General features: G+C 53.1%; 2 protein-coding genes across 3 annotated transcripts; one reads left to right on the top strand and one right to left on the bottom strand.

Moving 5' to 3' along the window:
- Nucleotides 1–2438: 2438 nt before the first annotated feature.
- GTPBP2 (GTP binding protein 2) lies at nucleotides 2439–11307 on the bottom strand. 2 transcript variants are annotated; one of them, XM_075708507.1, is made up of 12 exons: nucleotides 11122–11307; nucleotides 8820–8846; nucleotides 7991–8175; nucleotides 7557–7665; nucleotides 6805–7002; nucleotides 6353–6527; nucleotides 5493–5712; nucleotides 4923–5058; nucleotides 4461–4519; nucleotides 3536–3707; nucleotides 3093–3257; nucleotides 2439–2651 (listed from the first exon to the last, which is right to left on the bottom strand). In XM_075708507.1, the coding sequence occupies exons 1-12, from the start codon at nucleotides 11305–11307 to the stop codon at nucleotides 2454–2456; spliced, it is 1830 nt and encodes a 609-aa protein (XP_075564622.1). In that variant the 3' UTR covers nucleotides 2439–2453. The 2 variants fall into 2 exon arrangements, with proteins under 2 accessions (XP_075564622.1, XP_075564623.1); XM_075708508.1 differs by lacking the exon at nucleotides 11122–11307 and adding an exon at nucleotides 9251–9301.
- Nucleotides 11308–12802: 1495 nt separating this feature from the next.
- MAD2L1BP (MAD2L1 binding protein) lies at nucleotides 12803–14298 on the top strand. The gene is made up of 2 exons (XM_075708291.1): nucleotides 12803–13150; nucleotides 13768–14298. The coding sequence occupies exons 1-2, from the start codon at nucleotides 12803–12805 to the stop codon at nucleotides 14296–14298; spliced, it is 879 nt and encodes a 292-aa protein (XP_075564406.1).
- The last annotated feature ends 1333 nt before the right edge of the window (nucleotides 14299–15631 follow it).

The raw sequence follows: 15631 nt of genomic DNA, 5'->3' as shown, positions 1-15631 counted from the left end.
GGGGAATTTGTGGCTGCGAGGAAGCACCCGCCGCAGCCTGTTCCACCCACAACAGCCTGAAGTGCTGTGCTCAGGGTGACGTGGCTGCCTGTCACCGCAGGCTGCACACCCAGGCTTGCTCAGATAAGCAAGGAGAGCACGGTTGTAAACAGCAGCGCGCGTGCATTCCTTCCACGCCACAGGATGGTATTTATAGGGCTGAATGCAGGAAGCTTAGGAAGAGGTGAAGAGCAGCCATCTCCAACCGTGACCCAGCTCCAAGGGCAGCAGGGCAAGAGCCCAGCTCCACCCTTGCTCATTGTACAACTCAGCCAGCAAGCTCAATAAAACATCTTTATTCTGTACATTTTATATAGATGCTTGGGGAACAGGGACAATCCCCAGCATTAGAAAATTTCAAGACAACAAAACAGCAATTATGAAGAGCATGGCACCAAGAACAGTCATGCCACACAGATGGCAGGGATGAGGTGAGACCAGCCATCAGCTATTTCAGAGAAGGTCACAGCACCCCATGCCCACTTTGGGGCAGAAAACACCAGGGCTGCTGCAAACAGCTGGAGCCCCCCAGGCAGCTTTCTTTGCGACCCACTAGCACCAAAGGGAAGAGCCTGCTGGCAGCTGGGTCTGTCCTCCTTGCAAGCATGGGTGAAAGACCACGTCACCGTTAACACCCAAACTACTGCCAGGATGGGAAGAAAGAGGGATCCTGCTTCAGCAGCAACCCTGAGCTAGCAGCTGCTGTTGCTGCTGGGCTGATGGGGAAGAAGCAGATTTTCAACTGGGTCAGTGCTCCGCCAAGGGACAGGTCATTCCTGTCACTACTGAGCTGCCTCTGAACCCCTTCATGGATATCACCATTTCACCAGCTTCCCCACACCTCAGCATGCTCTTCGCAGGGTGCAGCCACCACCTCCCCACCTGCTAGAGCCCAGCCCAGCAGAGAGTGACGCTTTGCGACATCCACAGATCAGCACGGGCCGCTCAGCCCCACAGGCACTGCCCGTGCCAGCAGCCCAGAAGCAGAACTCGCTCTCAGGATGGTAGAAGGGCTGTTTGGGTGTTCAAGTGCTATCACAGGCCCTTGTCCTTCTCTTCGGTCAGGGCTGGCAGGCCTCCATGCCATGCGACAGGGCTGGCTGAAGGCCTGTTGCTCACAGCAGACACATTTGGTCTAACAGTCAACAATAAAACCAATAAACCCAACCAATAAAACCAAAAGCTACAGTCAACAATAAAACCAACAGCTACACAGCCCCTGCTGCACCCTCCAGGCTACACAGGGGAGCTGCATGACAGAGAGTAGGAGACAAATGTGCTCCACTCTTTGTGTACAGAGTCCTTGCTGGCAACATCAGCTTTCCTCTGACAACAAACCCCAGTGGCAAGGGAAAGAAAAGAATTCTCCCTCCAGGAGAAACAGAAATAAAATTGCGCCACTGTCAAATGACATCTAAACAATAGAAGTCACCTGGTTTTGTGTTAGTAACATAGCCTGTCCTCCTCACACATTAAGGCAGGCATGTGAGGAGCAAGCTGGACTGGGACCTGGAATGGCCACACCAGGGAGCCCACTGCAAACCACTGCTGCCAACGTGCAGATGACACCGTCAGCCGAACATCCATGGAAACAACCTGCACATGCCAGCACAGGCCCAGGCCCCGCTCTGCTCCACAGAACGGCCTCCTGCCCAGCTGCTGCAAGGAACAGATGCAAGTGCAACCTTTGCCTTCACGACGTTACATCAGGAGGCTGCGCCACTCGGAGCAGCCACAGCGTCCCAGGAGTCAGCAGGATGCTGAAGGAGTGTGTACATGTGAGTAGGGAACAGGACATTTGTCCAACAGTAAGACACCCAGATTGAAGTAATGCAAAACCAACACACAAATAGACACGCAGCGGATTAAAGCCAACCAAGATTAAAACAGTAAAAATTGTCCTGAATGTGTTCCGAGAGGTTCAACCAAGACCCTGCTGTGGGTAGCAGGGTTTCTTCCATCCTCTACGCAGAAGGACGTGCTGCAGGTTGACTCAAGAGAGGATTGTTATCAACCCAGTGCTCAGAGGGCAGAAATGGGACCAGATCTTGTGTCCGAGAGAGAAAAACATCCCTTCACTGCTAGTCTTCAAGGGTTCTGCTCCTCCCAACCAGTAATTTTCAAACAATAAACAAAGCCAGAACTTGCCTGCCCAGGTCTGCAGGTGCCTCTGATCTATTCTGAAGGAGGGCAGGGTAACAAAAGCTGCAGGCGATGTGGAGAACATGCTTAACTTGCCCCATGTATGGCACTGAATGTGAGAAACTCTCCCAGGCTCCATCACACAGTGCGGAGGAGGACACCCACGCTAGAATGGGACAGCAGCAGCTCCAGGCATCACTCAGAGAGCCACGGGATCTTCCATCCTTCTCCCCGGTTGCTGGTGAGTGGAGATCTCTCTGACCTAGTGGTAGTCAGAAGCTCAGCTGTCCAGGCCCCAGGGACTCCTCCAGGCCATTTTCTTTGGTGGTGATGGCTTGGAGGTCAGTGACATGCCCAATGCCTTTGGTGACTCCTTCACGGAAAAGCAGCTTGGCTCCAATCTTCAAGTATTCAGGATGCTTGATGAACCTGAAACGGACGACTGCCTTCTCTCCTGTCCGCAACTTGTCCTGAAAAGAAAAAGGGGAGAGCTTAGACCCATCTACCATACCAATGCATGCAGGAGAGGAGCATGTGGATGCTAAGAAGATGAGGCAAACAAGCAGGCAAGATGATGAGGCAACTCCCTCAGACTGCATGGCTTGAGCCCTTCCCATTATTGTATGCATAAGGGGAGACAGAAAGACACAAGCTCTGGAGAATGGAGAGTTCACCTCCCTGCACAGTCTTGCTGCAGTCCATCATGCTGCTTGTTTTGTGAGGAGGGAATTCTTTAACATGTTGGGAGGAAACACAACTGAATGGGCAGGATAAAGGGATGGAGTGTGCTCCTAGAAAGGGACACAGCTACTCAAGATACCACTAGCCCCTAGCTCTACTAGAGGGCATGGTGGAATCTCAACAAACCCCACAGGGAGGTCCATCTTCATCCCCTTTCCTCCCATGCCTACCTTTCCATGGATCTTCTCTACGATAGCAGTCTGTCGCACATTCCCCACGTGCACCGTCACCTGAAACCCCTTCCGGAAAGTTGTGGCATGGAACAGCAGCACGATCTCGGCTTCAAATACTGAGCAGATGGTGGGGTTCATTTCTGGGCTCACCATGACCATGCCCTGCACAACAACCCAAAGCTCAGACCAGTTAGGGACAGTCTCCTTGCTTCTGAACAGCCCCCAAACCCACAAACACATGTGCACTCTGCGACTTGGGCTTGCATCCTGTTCTCAGCCTTGTACTCATTCTGCCTCGTAGCCTGGCCATTTCCTCCCTTTCCAGCAAGTTTCCTGCAAACATCTCTACTTCATTCCCACCCTACCAATGGGGGATCTCCAGGGAAGCCTCCAGTCCTGCTCACTGATCCAGTGAGCAACCTGGCAACAGCAGGACTCACCTTGCGCAGCAGGGAGCGGTCAAAGGGTCCGAGGGCCAGTGTGGCTGCCTGCCCAGCCCGCAGGACGCGGCAGGCAGAGCGGTTGCGTTGGATACTGCACACTTTCAGCCGGAGGAACTTCCCATCATCAGTGGGACCAACCACCAGGTTCTCCCCTTCTCGGCAGATCCCACTGCCCAGGGCAGAAAAGCAGGACAGAGTTCATCAGGAGACAAGGAAGAAATTTCACCTCCAGGATCAACCTGCACAAACTCCGCAGGGCCAAGGAGGTGAGTGTCCTTGGACTCTTAGCCGGGACCAATAACAGGGATGCAAAGCTGGTGGGAACAGGGATTTCCTACAGTAGGAGCGAAAGCCACACTATCACTCCTAAGAATACCAGGTACAGACAGGGGCCATTCTGTCCCCAGTGCTCTGCCACACTGCATTGTTTCTGCTGGAGGGAGGGCAGTTGACACCTCTGTTCTGTGTGGATGCGCTGGTAGCCAAACTGCTCTGATGACTCCCGAACACTGAGGGACAGCAGCCTTCTCATGGGGTAGCATGCAGTTAACCTCTGCTGGGATCGGAGTACTTGCCCTCTACATTCCCCCCCCCCGCTTGAGGAAGGAGGAAAGCAATGCCTTGGGATCATGGCTAACCTCTGCCAACTCTGGGTCCCAGTATGCCTTCCTTCAGAACGCTACAGGTCACATTCCTAATCCAGCAGCTTTAGAGCAGACTCTCTGCTTGCCACCACATGACCTATGGTCTGCTCGTGGCATCTCCCAACAGCCTGCAGGGCTTCACCCTTACTTGGTTCAGTCATCTGGCAGCAGTCAGGACTGAGCCTTGCACTGCTTCCACATCTGCAGTGGGTGACTCTAACCTTGTAGGAACTGCAGCAACCATTCACACCCACACTTGTCTGCCTGGCCTCACTTACCTTGACAGAGTTCCTCCCACAACAGTCCCCACCTCTGGCACAGTATAAATTTCATCGACCTGCAGCAAGGCAACAAGAATAAGCTGCTCAGACAGGTGTAAAATAGCACTGCAGAATGAGGGCAAGGTGCCCACCCCTTGTGTGGAGGGAGGTGACCTCTCTGCTGGTCATGGGACACCATCTCAGAGCCTTCACCAGCTCTCACTACCTTCCCATTAGACGAACCTCCGCCTTTTAAGTGGCAACCAGAGAAACAATCTTATCCCTAAGATGGGCATCCCTTGGTTAGGACAGAGCCCAGTCTAACAGGCTTTTTTCAAGGACCAAGTCCTTTCTTTAATGTCTCCCAATAGTCCAGGAGTTCACCATGTCTCTCCCCATGGTGTCCAGATACCCCAGATGTTTGTCACGTCACACCAATGAGCGCAGTACCAGAACTGGAAACAAACTACCCTTACACACCTGAAACTCTGTGAGTTGCTGCATTAGTTCTTCCTGCTCTTTACTGTTGGTCAGTGGAGGGAGAATGTTGAGGAAGACTTTTAAGAGATCCAGGTTCTCCCCAGAAACACTGGACAGTGTGAAGATTGGGGTGATGCTGTCAGACACAAATAGACAGGAATAAGCAGAAGGCCAGAGCACAGCTGCAGAAGGCGGCTGGGATTCTGAATCTACTGAGTCCAGGAAGAGGACAGAGATTACAGCAATAAATGGCTAGAGCAGGAGGGCACACAGGCTAGGTACAACTCTACAGTAACCCCTGCCTCAATGGTTGGTCAAGGCACCAATCCCCAGGCAACCCACACTTCTGTCATGGAGAAGTAACTCCAGTGCAGCCTCAGGCACCTTCTGCTCCCAGAGCTCAGAAAAAGGCCTGGGAGGGGAAAATGCCTTCTTGGAGAATGCACAGGTAGGAAACTTGATGAGGAGACAAGATGTGGTCACCTCCCCTGTGGTCACCCTTTCCCAGCTCTGCACAGCAGCCCAGTCTGAATTGCCTGCTCCCAGTAGAAGAAAGGAATGGTCCCTTACTTGGGAGACTGTGCAAACTGCTGTGCTGCTGTAACAGCATCATCATCTGAATTCACAAGCAGGGGGAGCTTGTTGCAGCCTGGCTGCTTCAGGATTCGCTCCAGCTGCTTCACTGTCCGTTCCACGGTGGCTTTCGAACACAAGTCAACTTTGCTGATGACAATGAAGAAGGGGACCTTGAGGGCCATGGCCAAGCCCAAGTGCTCTCTCGTTGTGCCTGCTGCAGGAGACAAGTGAGAGTGTAGGTGCACTAGCAGTCATCACCGTTGCCTGTTTATGCGACAGCTATGTCTCCTGGCTCTCCCACAGGCCCACTCTATAGAGATTTCACCCTAACTGCTTAGTTCATCACACAATGAAAAAGAAAAATTATTCTTTTAAACAAAACCAAACATCAGTCCAGAAAAATAAAAACCACGAAGAATTTTTGTGACTGATCTGTTTGCTTCAGAAAGATGCAGTAGTTTTCATTCTTGGGCTAGAGTTTGCCAGAAAACAGCCACAAAAATGTCAAGGAAAGATGTAGGAGAACTCCAGCTGCCTTTTTACAAGGCTTCAGGATTCAGCACCCCTAAGAATATGTCAAAGTTGTTTTTTTCTCTGACAAACACAGCCTCAAATTCTAAACAAAGCCTCTCTGTCCAGGGTACAGTTTAATGCGGTCTACAGCTGGTAAGAGGATTCCAGCTCTGCTCCCCTCCCAGGCATTCATAGACACTGGCTTACAAGAAATCAGTAGAGGCTTCCAGACTAATTTTTTTTTTTTGACAACTGTTCCCAGCTAACAAGGACCCACTCCTCCCATTCTCCATTTCTCTTCACACGTTGCAGTCAATCCATGCAGGCAGGGCAACACTCACCAATGCCAGTGTTGGCACTGACCACCAGCATAGCAAAGTCCGGGCAGTAGCTGGTGAGGCCGAAGATGGTTGTTTTCAGGTACTTGTGGTGGCCAGCCAGGTCAATGAAAGTGATCATTTTGGAAGAACTCTCACAGATCTCTTCTGCTGTTCGGGAGTCGCTGTAATTTACCACCTGAGAAACATAAGGATTCAGTGAGAGAAGGAGCCCCAGCAGGCAAGTGAAGAAAACCCAACTCTTATCTATCCACTTTGACCTCAGTATTAGTGAGGAGAGCTCATTCACCGTGGGCGCAAGAAATTATGTCTGTTGCAAATGGACAAGTAGCACTCAGGTTCAGCTAAAGGGACACAGAGCTGTGCTACCTCTCTTCCCTCATGTCCTCTTACAGTTGTAACAGGAGGGTAGTCCTATTCTCCAGCCTTCTGAGTTCAGCAGCCCACTCCCTCACCTCTCCTTTGCTGTTGAAGCCCAGGATCTCAAAGCTGATGCTCGACGTTCTTCCTGACTGGATTTCATGGAGATGCCTGAAGAGGTTGAGGCGTGCTCTGCCCCGCCCGTTGTCCAGCTCTCCTTGTGTTAGGACACCCAACAGGGTTGACTTCCCTGAGTCCACATTCCCCAGCACAGCTACTCGCAGGTCTAAGAACTACAGGAAGAAGAACAGAGAAATCATGAAACTTAACTGCTGCTGTGCTGGGTGTGCATGAACGCGACATGGCAATGGAGATGTGCCTCAGAGAGCTTCCCTCCGTGATGGACACTGCAGTGTAATCTTGCTCAGATTCTGCTCTTGCTCCCAGCAAACCACTGCCCAGTTGTTGTGATACACTCTCTAGAGCTGTGATGTGACAGATCAGGCTTTGATATCACAAAAAAGGCCATTCGCTGCAGCAGCACCTCTAAATCCTTCCTTGTTTGCACACTGGCCTGCATCAGAACTGTTGCCGTAGAAGCGAAAGTGAAATAATTTCTCACCTCTGATCCAGGCAATCTCCCCTACTGGCATCTGCCTCAACTACAATCTTGGAGATGAAAAGCATTATCATCAAGCCTCCCTCTGGCAGTCCTTTAAAGCATCTGCTATGGGCAAGTCTATGACAAAGTGCCTCTAGGGTTTGGGCTCCCGTCCCAAAAGGAAGCTCTTTGTATGAAGCTGCAAAGTCTCCAGCAGGAGAGGACAGCCAAGTCGCAGGTCCCTACCTGCTGGTTGTCAGGCACCTTTCGGACAAGCACCTCTGTTATCTTCCTCGGAACGTCACTGTCATAATCGACCTCCCTCTCCCGCAGCACCGTAATGTCAGCCCCAACCCTGCCACAAACAGGAAAGGAAGGAGTGAGACACACACTTGTACTCAGCAGCTCTTGCGCCTCTAGAATTACAGCTGGCAAAGTGAATAGCATGAAAGCTGGGGATAGCAGGGAAGGAGCCTCAAGCTTCTAGCCAAAAGCCCTATAACCTTATAGGGTTATACCTATAGCCTTCATATTTCCAGAGCCTCATGACGAGGGAATTTCAATCATACAGGGGCTTTGTAGAATGGAGCCACCAGCTCTTCAGGGGACTCCTGCGGCTGAGCCTCTCTACTGGAGGCTGTTTATGCCTGCGGGTCCTGCAGATGAAAGGGAACACGTACTTCTCTGCCATACGGCGCAGTGTCTTGAGCGAGGCACGCATCTCCTCCTCTGACAGGCCCACCAGCAGCCCGTTGTCCTCCACGCCGATCTGATAGACGGCCTCACCTCGGCCTTCCTGTAGTCGCCACTTCATCTGTGTCACCAGGTGCTCAAAGCGGTATTGCGAGGGATTCACTAGCTTTAGCTGTTTAATGGAGGGGGTAGTTAGAGTCACAGCCTGGATGCAGAGGGAATCCCATTGCCCAAGCCAGCAACTCCCCCATCCAACACCATGAAGCAATGCCCCCAACACTGATTCACCTCTAGAAAACACAGCCCGTGTTAGTGCCTACACAGAAGCCATAGGACAGGTGAGAAAGGGTTTCACAAAGGTGCATACGTATGGTAGAAGAACTTTTCTGCATCTTGCCAAAGGGATCTGTACCCTGCCTGCTGTGGGAGCAAAAATAGCACTGTGGGACCTATCTGTGACACAGGAGCCAAGTAGGTGCAAATGGCAGAACAGCCACAACAAGGTGACAAATGATTATCAGGGACACCTGCAGCTCTCTCTCAAAAGGAAGATTATTTCTGGAAAAACACAGTGGGTCTCATCTCCTAAAACAGATTCCTAAAAATGAATACTGAGATCAAACTCTTCCAGCTCAGCATACTGAGTATTGCTAGGCACAGAGACACAGAAGATGACTGATATAGTTCCTTGGTACAGTGGCTACTTTTCTGTCCCTTCCTTGGGCGTGTTCCCCATATGCTGTCTTTGGTGAAGTTACTCACGGCAAAATAACCCTCTGGGAGGAAGACCTCCTTCTGCAACCTCAAAAGGCTCACCTTGTACTCGATGTTCCCATCTTCTGCCTGGTCAGAGAATGAAACAAGATAGAAAGGTTAAATGCTGTGCCAGCAGGGACTTCTATAGGCATCAGCTGCCCAGATACTCTGCAGCTCGTGCTGATGGTTTCAGAGAGAGAGAAAGTGGCAGAAATATACTGTGTTAGGTCACAGCCTCTTCTGCCATTCATTCTTACACTCAACTAGAACTTACTTTAGGTTTGTTTCTGCTGTTTGCATCCCACATCATGAAAACCAGAGGACAAAACTAGAGAGGGACACAGGGGGTAATACTGTTTTGGGGGGAATTTTTTACTGCCAGTAAAGAATAGGGCCAGTCTAACAGTCACAGAGAGAGAGAGTTCCAGTTTCAAAAAGGCACAGGACAGCAGATGATTACAAGTCTCCCCTCTCACCCATCCATGACTCACAATGCCACCCATGGCATCCCACTCCCACTCTATCCAGCAGCTTCCATCCACGCAATGCGCACAGAAACAGGGGACTGGGAACAGAAGTCGCCACATCCTCTCCTGCACACTGATACCCTGCCTCACTCAATTAGTTTTTCATTGACTCCTTTCCATATCCTTGTGTATCTTCTCTCTGCAAGAGAGAAGGACTACAGACATAAGGAAGCAAGCTACTAACTTCTTTGTAGTACAGCAAGCTGGTTACTGGCCCAGCAGTTCTGGAGAACCAGACCTGATTGAGACTGTCTGTACACAGGCTCCAGCTTTCCAAAGAGAACGTATAGCCAATATTGAAGTAATTTTCCCACTGATTCGGTCTAAGGACCGCTGAGAAAGGGCTGGACCCTGCAGGAAGCCCAAGTACTATGGCAGACTAAATGGGGCTGCCAACACTAAGCACTTCCTTTTCCTCTGGACACCTATTTGCATGTCAGGAGAGGCAATAGCCCTCTCCTTGCCTTCTAGCTCAGCTCCTAACCACAGCGGTGCTTTTGGTGGCAAAAGGCCAACAGAGGGAAGTTCTGAATTGTCAGCTCAGCTCTCAGGCAGCGGAGCTATGCAGTAAGAAAAGGGTACTTGTGGAAGATTTTCCTCTCTTACCATCTACCAGCTTTCCAGCTCTAAGAAAAACACATTCACATACTGTGCTGTCGCCTAAATAAGGGGGTGGGTCTCTTTCAAGGCAGCTGAGACTAGAAAAGCAACAAGCCTAGACTTGCTGGGCCACATACTGCACAGGGTAGCCAGGGACAGGAAGCTGTGCTGAAACCACAGGGGCCTGTCCAGCCTCCAGCTGAAAGGAACAAAAACTAAACTGCGGCTGCAGGGGACAGTCCTGCCCATGGAGAAGATCTAACAGTAGCAAAGCGCTGTTTTTCCTTCTTGCCAAGAGTCACAGCCCTGGCTTGTGGAGGAATTGCTCCCTCCCAGCGCAGGCTCATATGTATTTTACAGAAAGCTCACTTAGTGGGGCCAAGCAATCAACTCTGGGGCAATGTAATACTCCCCACAGTGGCAGCCCTATTAGTGCAGTGCCAACTGCCTGAACTAACCAACACACCCACTTACTACCAATGCCATTTTTACCTTCTGCAAGAGGCAAGTGCCTCACACTCTTGTCAGCACCGTCTGGATCTCCATGTAAGAAAGCAGTTGCCAAATTAGGTGGGAAGGGAGTCACTAGAACCTGCTGAGCAATGTCTATGAGTTTGGCAGCTGGAAAGGGACTTACGCCCACCAGATCGGCTCTCGGGGAGAGATGCAAACAGGATGCTCGGGACTACCAGTTGAGCAAAGCTTTATTTCCGAAGCTATTTAGTTCCCAGACGGCAAAGCACCCACAGACAGACGCCAGGCAGCGAGATACTACTAACGGGCAGGGTTTGGTGGACCACGCTGGGAGCTCGCTGGCACTGGGGGCACAAGCACTGCACGCTGCCATGTCAAACCCCGGAGGAGAGACCGGGGCAGGAGGGCACACCGCTCTCGGGGCCGGGGCTGCGGGATCGCCCGCAGGGCTGCCAGCCCAACCCCGGCACGACCCCGCACCAACACCGCCAGGACCCTGGGCCGAGCCTCTCCAGAGGCTGCCCTGCACCATGACCCGCGACCAAACCTGCCAGGGTCCGGGGCTGTCGCAGCGAGCCGCTCGGGGGGCGACCATCCCTCCGCCCCCTCCAGCTCTGCAGCGGCGGCGCCCCCCGCCCCGGGCCCGGCCCGGCCCTGACAGGAGCGACGCGGGCCCCCCGCGGCGCCCGGCCCCGGGCGGGGGGCGCCCCCTCCGCGGCTGAGGTGACGCGGCAGCCGTCGGCCCGGCCGGGGGAGCTCACCTCGGGCGGCAGGTACGGTGGGTTGTTGGCCTTGCCCCCCCGGCTCCGCCCGTTCTTCTTCTTCGTCGTCTTCGAGCCGCCGCCGCCGCCGGGCGCGGCCCCCCCGCGCCCGCGCAGCGCCCCGCCCGCCCCGCCGCCCGCCGGCCGGCAACAGCCCCCGAACAGCTCCGTCACCCGTGAGTCCATGGCGGCCGGCGCGGCCCCGCCGCCCCGGTGCGGCGCCCGCTCCCCGCCCCGGCCCCGCCGCCCCGGCCCCGCCGTTAACCACCGCCGCGCGGCGCCACGGGAAACCGAGTCCCGCCCGCCTGCAGCTCCCAGCACGCCCCGCGCCCCGCCCGCGCAAAACTACGGCTCCCGACACGCCCCGCGGCGCGCCCCGCTCGCTCCCTTATGGGCTCCCTCCGCGGGGGCCGATGGGAGTTGGAGTCCGAGGGAGGGGGCGCCGCCTGGCGGCCACCACACAGTGCGCCGCTGCTCCCCCGGCCCCGCCCTCCGGGGTCTGCCGGTGCCCGCGGGTTTCCCCTTTGGCAGCGCACCGGCTTCGAGGCGGGGCACAGCCCCCCGGGTCCCCTGTTCAGTGACAGCGAACTATCAGCACCCGTTCTGACTGACATCAGGGAGCTGGAACGGTTTTGAAGGTGTTTGGCGTTGGAGGTGCCTCATAACTACACAGAGGCAGCAGCCCAGGGCAGAGCTATCCCAAAGGACGCCTTAAGCTCCTGCCGAAAGGCGGGGGGGGGGGGGGGGGGGGGAACAGCGAAAGACCCTCCTGCCGCGCGCCGCATCCCCTCAAAAAAAGTGTTTTGCCAGTCTCCAACAGCACCGCCACCAAGGCTCATTTTTCTCCGCCGCATCCCCTGGGGAGGGCGACGCTTGATTACTGTTTGTAAAACTTCCACGCTCTTTGACGCTTTTAACAAGCAGCTAAGGTGGCTGTAAAGTAACCTCGCCCGCCGGGGAGCGGCTCCTCCCGCCACCCTCGGGCAGCGACCGCCCTCCCCTCGCTGTGTTTCGGAGGCAGCACCCAATGGGGCTGCGGCCACGTTGTTTCCAAACACGGCACCTCCCACTCACCGCACGCTCCCTGCCTCCGCCTCCCAGCTGCGGGAGGAGGAGAGCCCGCCCCGCGGCGAAGGGAGTTCGTCTGCAAGGGACCGGAGCCAGCGGGGCTGCCGGGCGGAGGCGGAAGGAGTTCAGCGGCCCGGGGGCGGCCGGCGGGGCTTTGCCCCCCTCGCTGCCCCGCACCTTGCAGATGTGCTCTGGGTGGGCCCCAGCACAGGGCAGGGAGAAAACCAGTTGACCCGTTTTCCGGAGTCCCCTGGGCAGCCCTGAAAGGAGGCAGCCGCAGCTCACGGCGCCCGTGGCCGGGCTGGGGCACCCGGGCCTGCCGCAGCCGTGCCTCCTCAGCGCGGCGATCATTAGTTCCACCGAGCACCCTGGCAACGGCCCCTGCACTTGCTCTCCACGCAGCTGCCAAGCCCAGGGCAGGAGAAGGGGCTCAGCCGAGTCAGTCAGTCAGTCAGGTCAGTCCAGCCCAGCCCCGCTCCCCGGGGCTGGGCTGCCCACGGACCCTCCTCCTGCCGGGCCGGGCCGGGCCGCCGGCCGGAAACCCCACTCCTCCCCACCAAGCATGGCGCCCGCACCGCCGGAAGTGGCGCGAGGCGGGTGCTCCGCCACTCCCATGATGCCCTGCGGCGGCGGCCATTCAAATCCCAGCCGGCCGCCTTCCGCTGGCCAGAAAATGGCGGCTTCTGACGTTACCGTGGCTCCTGCACGGACGACTTCTCCCTCGTCTCCGCTCCTCATAGCTGAGGCGCCGCCGACCCTGGACCGTGGTGGCAGGATGAGGCGCCGACGGAGCGGGCCGGTGGTGGCCTGCCCCTCGGTGTCCGTGGTGTTCCCGGGCGCCGTGAGCCGGGAGAGCTGCTGCCGCTTCGCCTGCGAGCTCCTCAAGCACGTCCTGCACCAGCGGCACCAGCTCCCGCTGCCCTACGAGCAGCTGGCCTACTTCTGCCGGCGGGCGGCTCAGGTGAGGGGGGCCGGGGCGGCCGGGAGAGACCCCCGGGCCCGGGGGTGGCCGTGCCGCGCAGGCTGCGGCCTTTGGGTGTTGCCTGTAGCTAACTGTTCTAGCTCTGTAACTCGTATTTTAATGTGTCAACCGTTTCTGAAGTAAAGCGCTTATTGTAGCTGTATCCTTAAATGTTACCACAACTTCATTTAAAAAAAAAAAAAAGCTTTAGGTTAGGTGGCTAAAAGTCTCAACAAGTTAGTAATTATCTCTTGCCCTACTTTATGCTCAAAGCATGTCACTGTTTTGTTTGTTACTCAAACAACTCTAAGAAAAAAAAATGTTAAGTAGTTTTGGAGTGATAGCTGATCTTTAAGAGATCAGGCTTCTAATTCTTGTGGGAATTCATCAGTAGTGTGATTCAGATTCAAATTGACTAGCTATAGAGTGGCCTTTTGTGTTCCTCTTGGATCTCCTGATTCTGTATGTGGGTATCTATACCTTTTAAAAGGAGCATAAACCCCTTTGAACCTTCCTTGACTTGGAAGGATGGCATGGGCCATGCTTTCTGAAGCATGTATTATGACTAATATGTCCTAATAATTAAATGTGCTAATCTTTTTTGTTTTGTTTTCCAGGATGGAGACATGATTAAGAAACCACCCTCTGTGGACCTGGCAAGCAAGAAGTGCCAGCAGGTGCTGATGGAGCTGGAGGGAGTGCTCCAGCACTTAGAAGTAATGTTTAGTTTGACACCTGTTCCTCGGGTTCTTATTCTACTCGGAGGCAATGTCATGAGCCCCAAGGAGCTCTATGAGCTCAACTTGGAGGGTATCTCTGAGGGCAGTGCTGAGGAGAGCCTGAAAACTGCATCCTGTGTTCGCAAGCTCTTTCACTCACTCTTTGTTGCGGATGTCTTCAGTGAACTTAAGGCTCTCCCTGTCATGGGCACTGTTGTTATGCTCCAAGGACACCGCGATTGTGGTGTTGATTGGTTCCGGCCCAAGCTCAACTATAAAGTGCCGACCCGAGGGAGGAAATTAACTGTTAACTTGTCCTGTGATGGAGACATCAACATAAGTGCCTCGCCTTCTCAGCATGTGACTTCTACTTGGGAGGACTATGTCTGGTTTCAAGCACCAGTGACGCTGAAAGGCTTTCATGAATGACCTGTGCTCTGTAGAACTTTAATGGAATATTGAATAACCTTTGGTGCTGCTTTAAGTGATAACAACTTTATCAAATGTAACCGCATATTCTTGTCTGTCTGGATCTCTTCTCCAGGGCATCTGCTGCCTTCTTGTAGCTTAGCTGTGTTCATCTGTCTTCATCTCCTGAATTGTTGTTGAAAGCAAATACCTTTTAAGGCACAGTTGCACACAGATACAGTGATTCTTTAGGGACCCGAGTTGTGGCACAGGAAGTGAATTAGTGTGTTGGGAGTAAAACTTTCCTGACGCATACTTACTGAACTGGCAAATACTGGATACAGTGTTCTCTCTCACGAGTTTTAATGCGGCTGTTTCTCTGGTAATAATTACTACATTAGCTGATTGATTGGGATATACTTGGCCTTTACTATATAGGCCATAACCATTCTTACCTACCCTATTCCTGTAAAAGGAGACCTTTCCCTGCAGTCTGATCAGGCTTGAGTATTCAAGTGTTTGCTCATGTATTTGATAAAATTAGACTTCCCCATAACTCAGTTTCAGTTACTTAATAATCCAAAGATTGGGATTTCTCAGCAATTGGGAGGTCTTGTACCTAGCACTCTTGTATTGGTGATGAAAAGAGGGTGAGCAGTCCTGTGGAGGCAGGGAAGCACATCTTCCTATTTTTTAGGATTTTTTCCTAATCTTTAGTCCAACAGCCCTGACAATCAGTTAGATATACAGTTAAAATTAAAAGCAGTTTCTGCTCTAACCCTCTTCAGAGGAAGTTAGGACTCCTGCTCCAATATGCTAGCTTATTCTCACTTAACAATGAAAAAGTTAGTTTCTTGCTTACTTTTACCTCTTATAAGTCTTAGAGTCTTAGACTCTAAATGTTTCTGAAATGTGAAGAAGAGGTGAGGGGAGTGTGATCAAGTTCAGCACTATCTTTACCTGTCAAATTCCTGTTCTAGTTAGAATGTATTACTTGGAAGCAGAACTTGAGCCCTTTCTTCTGTTCTGGTGTCTAGTGCAGAATGGGACAGGGAGGAAGAGAAACCCTTAGAGCACAGTGTGTCAGAACTAGATATCTGCTGGACTTCTCTTCAGTCAGCTGGGTATGTATCTGTAATGTAATGAGCTTAATAGCTCTATCCCATTTGAAGAGAAACTTGAGCCTACTGGTAGTGAGGTTGCTTGCAGTTTCTTGCTAGCAAAAATTGCATGATGGGGTGGTAAAAATCCTTTGAAAGGAGGGTAAAGGTTGAAGTAACCCTCTATACTTGGTGCATATTTTAACTTTGGCCTTTTGGAATGAAATGAGATTGTAGAACTAGGAGGAGATTAA

The sequence above is a fragment of the Pelecanus crispus genome, chromosome 3, assembly GCF_030463565.1.
Source record: "Pelecanus crispus isolate bPelCri1 chromosome 3, bPelCri1.pri, whole genome shotgun sequence".
Taxonomy (NCBI): domain Eukaryota; kingdom Metazoa; phylum Chordata; class Aves; order Pelecaniformes; family Pelecanidae; genus Pelecanus; species Pelecanus crispus.
Note: the sequence above shows the minus strand (reverse complement) of the source record. Positions and strands in the feature narration are given on the sequence as shown.